Here is a 10,289-nt window from a genome sequence, read left to right on the forward strand (position 1 = left end):
TCCAATCCATCAGTGAGTCCTGGTGGCTCCACCTTCAAGACACATGCAGAATCCGCCCCCTTCTCCCCACCTCCACTGCCCCCAACTGGTCCAAGCCGCCCTTGTCGCTTGCCTGGATGCCAGGGTCCCCATTTCTGCCCTGGCCGCCCTCAGCCTTTTCTCACCATGGGAGGCACTGGGACCCTGCCTGGTAACATACACAGCGGACCTTGTCCCCACTCCGTTCAAAACCATCCAGGGCTTCATGGCCGCAAACGCCTTCGTATCTGACAACTCTTTACTGTCCCAAGTGCACTGCGATCATTGTGCTCCTGCCTACCTCCTGCCTCTCAGCCTCTTACGCCGCACGCCTGTTCAAGTAATCCGGGTGGGGAGGAAGCGGGATGCGATTTTAAATAGAGCGGCCGGGAATGAGTTTCAGGTGAGCCAGGGGGATCCCCAGAGGAGAAGCGTTCCAGACTGAAGAGAACCAGTGCAAAGGCCTTGAGGCAGGAGCCAGCCTGGCATGTTTTGTTTTGTTTTTTTTAAATAAACTTATTTATTTATATTTTTGGCTGCGTTGGGTCTTCGTTGCTGCGCGTGGGCTTCCTCTAGTTGCAGCGAGCAGGGGCTACTCTTCCTTGCGGTGTGTGGGCTTCTCATTGCGGTGGCTTCTCTCGTTGCGGAGCATGGGCTCTAGGTGCGCGGGCTTCGGTAGTTGTGGCACGCGGGCTTCAGCAGTTGTGGCTCGTGGGCTCTAGAGCTCAGGCTCAGTAGCTGTGGCACACGGGCTTAGTTGCTCCGCAGCACGTGCGATCTTCCCGGACCAGGGCTCTAACCCATGTCGCCGGCCTTGGCAGGCGGATTCTTTACCATTGAGCCACCAGGGAAGCCCCTGGCCTGGCATTTTTGAACGGCTAAGGAAGCCAGTGCGGCTGAATCGGGATGAGCAAGCGAAAGGGTGGGAGTGGAGAGAAGATCGGAGAGGAAACGGGCTGGATCACATCTGGCTTTTTTTTTTTTTTTTGGCTGCACTGGGTCCTCATTGCTGCGCGTGGGCTTTCTCTAGTTGCGGCAAGAGGGGGCTACCCTCCGTTGCAGTGCACGGGCTTTTCACTGCAGTGGCTTCTCTTGCAGAGCTCGGGCTCTAGGTGCGCAGACTTCAGTAGTTGTGGCGCGCGGGCTCAGTAGTTGTGGCACAGGGGCTTAGCTGCTCCGCGGCATGTGGGATGTTCCCGGCCCAGGGCTCAAACCCGTGTCCCCTGCATTGGCAGGTGGATTCTCAACCACTGCGCCACCGAGGAAGTCCCTCACATCTGGCTTTTCAGGCCACCGTAAGTTCTTTGGCTTTGTCCCTAAGAGTCCCTTTTGGAGATTATTTTTAACAGAAGAGTGACGCAATCCGACTTATGTTTTAAAGCAACCTGGCAGCTTCACCAGTTCATCTGTCAGGCCAAGGTAGTAGGCTGATTCTGGGCTTTGCTGGGTGAGGGAGGGAGAATCAGATTGACGTCGGGCCCTAGAGCCTGGGGTACTGTAGCTCGGGAGCTGCTGGCAGAGAGGAGCCTGGGGAACTGCAGAGGGTCCCCCTGGAGTATCAGGGGGTGCTGATCACGCCCCGGGCCTGGGAAAGGGCTGCCAGGAAGGATTAAAGGTAACTATGCTCAGGGCTCAAGCAGGACCTGGATGAGCACCTGTCCCCACTGGCCAGAATGGAAACCTCAGAATTCGAGAGGCCTGAGGGAGGGCACTCAGACGGGTCTTGCCTCGGTAGCGGGAAAGTAATTAATTCTACACTAGAAGCTGCTCTAGCGCCATGTAGCAAATCTTAGAAGCAAGATTCTAAAGAATCAAACTGTCTCCAAGTAACCACAGCACCTGAGAACAAAGTTCGAGTATGTTTAGGGATACAAAAATACCCAGGACCCAAGGGAAAACATACAAGGTCTGCTATCCAAGCAAAAACACTTGGCATGAAAATAGTAGGTAAAGACCAGCCCATTAGAAGGAGATAGATAGAGCAATCAGTAAAAGGCAACCAGATTGGAAAGGAAGAAGTAAAACTTCCAAGATCGCAGGATATTTTAGAGGGAGCTAACTCCCCCTGCCCAGATCCTGAGCCAGGTGTGCCGGCAGTTTTCTTCACTGATCTGAAACAAAGCCAGTGAACTACAAAATTCCTAGCCTAGTGTTTCTGGGTTGCTTGCTCTTCTCACACACAGTTTTTTACTTTTGCGGGACACTAACCTAATGGTGACATAGATGTGGGGAAACCAGAATTGTGGTGGGAGGGCACAGTTTCTGGAGTGAGTAGAATAGAACCATTTGGGGAGGAGGCAGAGGGACAGTGGCGTGAAAGTGCTCAATTCTCATCTCCCCATCGATAATCAGAGTCTTAAAAATGGTTTTTAAAAAGGGAAGAAGGAAAAAGACCCTTGCTGTAGCCACCAGAGCTGCTGCGTGCCGGCGGGGGAGGTGCTCCTTCATCACCGTCATCGCCATGCCCACCGCCACCATCCCCAGCACCAGCGTCCCCCTCCCTCCAGCCCACGCGGCCAGAGCTCTCTGGGTTCTGTCCCGGCAGACTCCGCTCACGCACGTGCAGGAACAGGGACCGGATCTCCCCGCCACTGGCTGGCAAGAATCCCCTAAATGCAGCCAAAAGATATGAAACACAGGCTGTGAAGAAACTGGGCCTCAGGCGAGGGAGGACCCTCCGTGACCTCTGGGAGCCGAGACCCCCGAAGAGGTGAGCCGTGCAGCTGCCCCAGCTTGCTGTCTACACGGACTGTCCGGACCGAGTCCAGCCGCCTCCCCGGGTCTCGGGGGTGGATCGCAGAGCGCGGGCAGCCGGAGCTGGCGGGGGGAGGACCGGAGAGGACACAGCGGCACAGGGGGAGAACCGTGCCCAAGGGCGGAGGGTCCACTGGAGTGCGCTAAGGACCCCTGAGCGGCACCAGCGTGGAAGGAAACTCTGCGAGGCGGGGGACAGGGCCACCCGAAAGGATGGAAGGTGACTCTGCCCAGCGCTCGAGCAGGACAGGGGCTGGGGGCCGTCCCCACCGGCCACAATGCAAACCTCATAACTGGGGAGGCATCCGGAAGGGGGCTCAGAAGGCTCGCGCCTCAGTAGTGTGGGAAAAAAAAATGAATCCTATGGGACTTCCCCGGCGGTCCAGTGGTTAGGACTCCGCACTTCCAATGCAGGAGGTGCGGGTTCGATCCCTGGTCGGGGAACTGAGATTCCACATGCCACGGGGTGCGGCCAAAAACTAAAAAAAAAAAAAAAAAAAAAAAAAAAAAAAAAAAGTGAACCCTACACTGAAAGCTGCTCTGGTCCCACACGGCAAATCTTCAAAGCAAGACTCAAAAGGATCTGTCCCCAGTAATCTAACAGCATCCCAGAACAAAGCTCAAAAAATATGTCTAGGAATACAAAGATACCCAGCACCCAGGGGAAAAGGCTCAATATCTGACACTGAAGAAAAAACTACCAGGGATACAAAGCAGCCAAATCTAATCCTTAACCAGGAGAAAAATTCATCACTGAAAGGCACGCAGATTGGAAAGGAAGAAGCAAAACTGCCTTTATTCTGAGAAAACGTGATCAATGATGAAAATCCAATGGCATCTACCAAAGAGCTACTAGAATAAGTGAGTTTAGAAAGGCTGCAGGATACAACACCTTTTACAGGAAGCTAACTAACTCCTTCTAACTAAAGGCTTAAATGACTGTCCTAGCACTTTTTCTTCACTGATCTGAGACAAGGCCAGTAAGCCACAAAGCTCCTATTCGAGTGTTTCTCGGTTGTTTGCTCTTGTCATACAAACCCAGTTTTCAAAAAAATTTTACCGAGGAGACCCAGTAGTGACAAGGACGTGCGAAACCAGCGTTCTGGTGGGAGGGTACATTTTCTGCACAATTTGGAGAGCAATTTCACACACTGCAGCGTGAGAGCTTTACATATTTAACCAATTCTACCTCTTGTAGTCTATCTTAAGAAAACAATCATTCAGGCAAAGCTCTACATACAAGCATTCCACTGAATCATTACCTATAATATGGCAAAAATTGAAAATAATTTAACATTCAATAATGTATCTTTTATGTATCCATTCAATAATGCTTTTGAAGAATTTTTAGAAAAAGGTTCATGTTAGATGAAAAATATCAGGAAAAATGCTACACTTGCAAAATATTATTACTGTTACACACTTACTACATAAATACCACTATAAAACTAAGAAAATATTCCAAAATGTTGACAGTAGTTAATACTGAACGACAGACAGGACCTATCCTCTTCCATTTCTTAAACTGTCTTCAGTTACGTTGTACTACTTGAATATCTGAATCACAGAACCTCCCCTCCAGTCTAAGGACAAAGGCAAGAATATTTAAAGGTGCTGTAGTTGAAAATAAAGTCAGACATAGCATCGTAGCTCAGTTTTATTTTCAGTAGTTAAGAAACATTTAAGCACCAAACAAAGCAAGTGAACCCTCAGCACCCAAGGGCCAGTAGAGGCAAAAGGTGAGGCCCCCATAATAAAGTGGCAACTACTACAGGAATCACTGCCCTAGGAGGGATGCACTGTCTAGGAAGGGACACAAGTTTAGACCTTAATCCCTTTCTCTAGCCCTGGCTTAGCGTGCAACAGGGGGCCCAAAGCGCTGCATGGTCCGTATCACCAGAGAAAGCTGGTCAAGAAAGTTGACGATGGAAATTTGGAGGAGGTGGGAATCTTCAGCTCTCCAGTGGCTAAAAATGACGGAAAAAGAAAATCAAGGTGATGGTAGCAACCCCTCCAGTCCCTGGCTCTGCCCCTCTATGACACCGAAGCCGCTGCCATCTCCACTGGAGTGCCCGCTGGGGCGGAGATGGGTCCAGTGCACCGCGTCACCTCCCTAGATCCAACCCTGGAGTGTCTCCGAGTCTCCAATAGAGCGCCCTTGGGGGAGACTGGCCCGGCCACCTGCTGCCACTCCCAAGCAGCCCTCTCGAGAACTTACACCGCCAGGACGCTGCCGCTTACTGTGAGCTCCTTCCCAACAGCCCCATGGTGCAGTTCGGCATCTGGGGCCAGGGACCCACGGGCGATCTCCGCCTCCAAGGTGGACGGGAAAGGCACACTTAGGGCGCTGATGGAGATTCGGTTAAGGCACCATCCACACGGATTTGGTGCTTTGGGCCCTGTCTCAGGGCACCCTGGCCAGTCTCACCCCTTTCAGGACTGCTTCCAGCACCCTCCCAGACCACTCCTGGCCCTAATCCACCCCAGCCACCCCGCTGCCCCGTGCTCTCATTTCTTCGCCCCAGGCGCCCCGGGTTTCCTTCTGCCCTTATTTCTCCCCCTCAAGACCACCCGCCAGCAGCCCCCGACTCCCCCCTTCTCCCCTTCGCTCCCAGGCTGCCCCTGACTCGTCCGTCCCTCTGTCCCACCTCTCACCGCAGGCAGCCTGCAGCCCATTCCCCACTCCGCCCTCGGGTAGGATACAATACGTGCGGCCGGCTTCCCGGCCTCCTGGCCGTGGACGCGGGGTGTCCGCCCGGCCCCGGAGAGTGCTGTGCCGGCGCGACACACAGAGCTCCGTCGTTCGCAGCGGCGGCAGCACCCGCGCTGCGAGGGCCGCCCCGACCCCCCCTGCCCCCCTGGCTGCCCAGGCCTTCAGCGCCGCCCGCCATCCTGCCTGCGCCTGCGTCCGCCTCTGCCGCCTGCATGGCCGCAGCGCTCCGCCTCCGACTCCGTCTTCGGGCCGCCGGTCTCCCCATCCGCTCTCTCCGCGGTCGGCTGAGAGACGACGGCTCCTTCCTGAAGCTCCGCCCCCTCGCGCTGACTCCGCCCCGTGCGCCTGCGCAAACAGGCCCCGCTGAGGCCGAAGGGGTGCGCGGTGGGTTCCCGCGGAGCCGGCCCGCGGCGCGGGGGGGGGGGTGGGGTGGAGGGGGGTGGGGGGGGGTGTTCTCCAAGACGCCCTTGGCCGCAGAGAAACTGAGGCTCCCTCCCAAAGCCCTGGCCCTTCGCAAACTGTGTGACGCGATTTTAACTTCCTTTTTCTGTTTTCCTGCAAGTTTTTGACAGTGACCTTATACGACATTTTTAATCAAAAATAAGTTTTTAAACTGCCGTGAAATTTCCGATGGTGATAGTCCTGTTAGTTTTCTGTTTTCCTACTTTGTAATCATAAGGAAGGGCAACAAGCCGAACTGGGTCACCGAAGCCTGTTGGATCTCCCCGAAAATAAATCCTAAATCACCCCACTTCTCACCACACAGTAGAATCAGTTCTTAATTTTTGATATAAATCACATCATATCATGTCCTTGCTTAAAATCCTAAAACAGTTTCCCTTTGCCTTTGGAATCAAAACCAAACTCCTTCCTGTGTGACCTGGCTCCCGGCTCCTCCGCTCTCTGCCCCCACCTGCCTGCTTCCTCACTCTGTGCAGCCTCTAGGGTCTTTTCTCTGCTCCTGACCAAGGGTGGCCTGCCCCCGTCCCCCTTTGCACTTACTCTTCCTCTTTGGAAGCCTCTGTCCCCAGACTCCGTGGCTGGCTCCTTCGTGTCGTTAAGATCTTGGCTCCAGTGTCACCTCTGAGAGGCCTTCGGGATCACCAATCTAACATACTACCCCCAGGCGCCCTTCATCACATTTGCCCATTTCAGTTTGCTGCGTTTCTAATAATCTGAAATTGTAACTTTGTTTCGTTCACTTCCGTTGATGTACTGTCTCTGGTACACTCTCACTGCAGTTTATGCAGTAGGTGGTTTGTTGCTTGTCGGATGAAACAGAGTATTAAGCAAGTACAAAACTCAGTGTCTTGGGCCTAGCAATGCCACATGTAGGAAGTTACTTCACAAATATGAAACAACATATTTATAAAATTACTCATTGTAACATAACTGGTAATAGAAAACTATTGGACACAACACACATACCCATCAGCAGGGAACTGGTGAAATCAATTGTGGTTCATTCATACAATAGTCCTAAGCAGCAGTAAAAAGAATGAAAATCTCTAATGAAAAATGAAATGATTTCCGGGATATATTGTTATATGAAAATATGAGAAAAGCAGGGTGCAAATGACAACTGCACACACGCTCACAGACACACATGCTTATTGGGGAAAAAAAATAAGGAGGATGGAAAACCCTGAAACTAGTGAAAATTATCACCTATAGGGGGTTGAGATGGCTATGAGATTTCTTGTAATATACCCTTTTGTGTAGTTTTGACTTTGAACCATGCAAATATTTTATATGTTCAAAAATACATTTGAGGGACTTCTCTGGTGGTCCAGTGGTTAAGACTCTGTGCTCCCAATGCAGGGAACCAGGGTTCGATCCCTGGTCAGGGAACTAGATCCTGCATACTGCAGATGAGACCCAGCGCAACCAAATAAATAAATAAATAAATAAAAATTTTATATATATATATATATATATATATATTTGAAAGAGTGAAAAAAAGCTAAAATTGAGTATAAACAAAAGCAAAAAAAAAAAAAAACAAACAAAAAACAAATAAGCCTAACTGCATATCCAATTGATAACAGAACCACACAGAGAAAATAAGTCAGGGAGCTTCCAAATTCAGCCCTCTGACTGTGCTCCCTTCATGGGATACATTCTAAGGACAGAAAGACTCCACTCTATTCTCAGTATGTATGTTGTTGGCAATGATAGTGCTGAGGTGATTGTGAAGCTAGAGTCTAAGGTAGACTCTATCTGGTAGAGGACATGAGTAAATATATCCATATATGGATGTTGTCAGGAACATCACTGTGGGATGAGGGAAGGTGAGAAAGAACTGTACTGCCAGATTGGCATTGAGGACTGCAGTATGAACTCTTACAAAATAGATTTCCTAGTTTTGTCCAGTGAAAGAGTCTAGAAGCATTGAAACTCCAGTAGCAATGAACACACCCTGTACCCAGACCTTGGTTTCTCAATACCATTCTCCACTAAAAGGAACCAGAGGTCCTTGGAGAGGTGGAAGATTCTAGGTATGGGGCAGGAAAAAATACAAGATGAGCCTGGAGCACCTTGTGGTGCCAGAAAGTAAGGACATGCTTGAAAAGCAAAAGGATGAGTGAGGCATGTCAAAGGGACATGGGAGCCAACCAGAAAGAACCAAAGCTAGAACATTTGAGCATCCAAAAGGCTATTAAACCTTTTGGAGGAGGCACCAGGGAAGGTAACATATATGTATTCACTTTAAAATTCCATTGAGCTGTACATTGACGATTTATGCACATTACTCTATGCATGCTATAGTCCAATAAAACTCCCCCTCAAAATGACACTCTTGGATCCTAAGTTGTTGAATTAAAAAAAAAACAATGCGGGGACTTCCCTGGTGGCGCAGTGGTTAAGAATCCGTCTGCCAATGCAGGGCACATGGGTTCGAGCCCTGGTCCGGGAAGATCCCACATGCCGCGGAGCAACTAAGCCTGTGCGCCACAACTACTGGGGCCGCACACTGCAACTACTGAAGCCCGCGCTCCTAGAGCCCGTGCTCCGCAACAAGAGAAGCCACTGCAGTGAGAAGGCCACGCACCACAGTGAAGAATAGCCACCACTCGCCACAGCTAGAGAAAGCCCGCGCGCAGCAACAAAGACCCAACGCAGCCGAAAATAAATAAATCAGTAAATTGATTGATTGATTGATTTAAAAAACAAACAAAGAAACAACGTGTCCACCATGACAACTGTGAAAAGGGAAAGCTCTTTGTAGAGAAATGCCAACTAATAATTGTAGAAAGAAAGAAAGCATGAGAAAACCACCACTTTGCAGCCACCAATGCAATTCATCCAGTTGGGGGTCATCCTTGGATGGTAAAACCATTAGATAAAGGTTGTTGGGGAAAAGATAGTCACTGGGCCTCAAGGTGTCACCCAGATTACTTGTGCATTAGGGAGGGAAAATGCAAGTTTACAAGGGAGACACCAGGTGATCAAACCGAGCCTCCCTAACGGTGGGCAGCCCGGCCCCCTGCCCCTCCTCGCCCTGTGCGGGGAGGGAGGAGGACAGAGCCTGTCCTGGGCTGTGCTGTCCTCAAAACACCTAAGCTGAATCTAACCAGGAAGGAAGCGGGCAAATCCAGACTGGGACTTTCTACAAGGCGAGTCCCCTGGACTCTTCCAAAAATACTGTTGCCTGATTGCCCGTGGAGAAGGGAGGGTTGGGAGAAGCAAAGTCAGCCTCCCACTTCCTGTCGTTAAAAGCCTGGCCGATGGCGTTGCCCTTCGGTGCCAGGCACAAGTGCGGACGCAGGTGCCAGGCGGGAGGGAACTCCCCGTGCCGCCAGCAACTGGGACATGCACTAAAAGAATGACAGGAGGCTTGTGCAGGGGAGCCGGGCATGGCCTCAGAGTCACAGCCCAGAGCTGTGGTCTGAAGCTCAGAGACAGGGCTGGGATGAGCCACAGACATGGGTGCAAAACACAGAAACGGCGATGAAGGTGCACAGGCTCCCCAGGGAGCGACATGGAGAAGGGGTCCGGGGACGGAGTCTCGGGGCCCCCCGACAGTAAGAGGTGGGGGTTTGGGGGGAGAACCAGCAAAGGAGCCAGAGGAGTGAGCCACCAAGTGGAAGGAAAAGCGGAGAGGGCGGCAGCAGAGGTGGCCAGGGCCAGGTCCCCAGGAACTCGGGGAGGCTGCTCTGGCTGGGTCCTGGAGAGGGACAGGGGCGACCGTCTCTCCTGCAGGCTTTTCAAGGCCCGGAGGGCTGAGGCCGCCACGGCTGTCGCATCTGCTGCTGGCAGGGCCTGGCACGGCTGAGCAGCACCTGTCCCACCTACTGGAGCTGGTGAGGCCCGGTCTCGTCCAGGCCGGCGGGGAAAGCCTGCAAGGCGCCAGCAAATTGTGGGCACAGCCGATCTGTCGCCTGGGCGCTTCCAACTCCATGAGCCCCACCCCAAAAGAAACGCTGCTTTCCTCTGAGTCTGCCCCTCCTCCTGTGTGCCCGTGGGAGATGGCACCACAGGCATCTCATTCCAGGTGCCAGACCATTTCTGTCTGAGAGGCCACTTCAGCTGGGCCCTTCACTCATCCTGCCGTCTCCCAGCGGCATTGCGATCACCACAGGGACTGCGAGCTGCACCAGGGCCCTGGGGATCAGGGACTGTCTCGAGGCCCCTCCGCGAGGAGCGGACAGCGGGTCTCGGGGCCCTACAGCGGCCAGGGGCCAGGGGGTAACAGGTGGGTCAGCACCCACCTCCGGGGCGGACACTTGGCCCGAGGGGTACAGTGCCCGCGATAAACATTCCAGCCCCTGTGGAAGGATCTCAGCATTTGGAGCCTCCGGTG

At 52.4% G+C, this 10,289-nt stretch overlaps 1 protein-coding gene across 1 annotated transcript; it reads right to left on the bottom strand.

Moving 5' to 3' along the window:
* Window positions 1–4,411: 4,411 nt before the first annotated feature.
* Window positions 4,412–5,810, bottom strand: LAGE3 (L antigen family member 3). The gene is made up of 3 exons (XM_068533382.1): window positions 5,476–5,810; window positions 4,991–5,119; window positions 4,412–4,739 (listed from the first exon to the last, which is right to left on the bottom strand). The coding sequence occupies exons 1-3, from the start codon at window positions 5,748–5,750 to the stop codon at window positions 4,625–4,627; spliced, it is 519 nt and encodes a 172-aa protein (XP_068389483.1). The 5' UTR covers window positions 5,751–5,810; the 3' UTR covers window positions 4,412–4,624.
* Window positions 5,811–10,289: the final 4,479 nt, after the last annotated feature.

The sequence above is a fragment of the Eschrichtius robustus genome, chromosome X (genome assembly GCF_028021215.1).
Source record: "Eschrichtius robustus isolate mEscRob2 chromosome X, mEscRob2.pri, whole genome shotgun sequence".
NCBI classification, from domain to species: Eukaryota; Metazoa; Chordata; class Mammalia; order Artiodactyla; family Eschrichtiidae; genus Eschrichtius; species Eschrichtius robustus.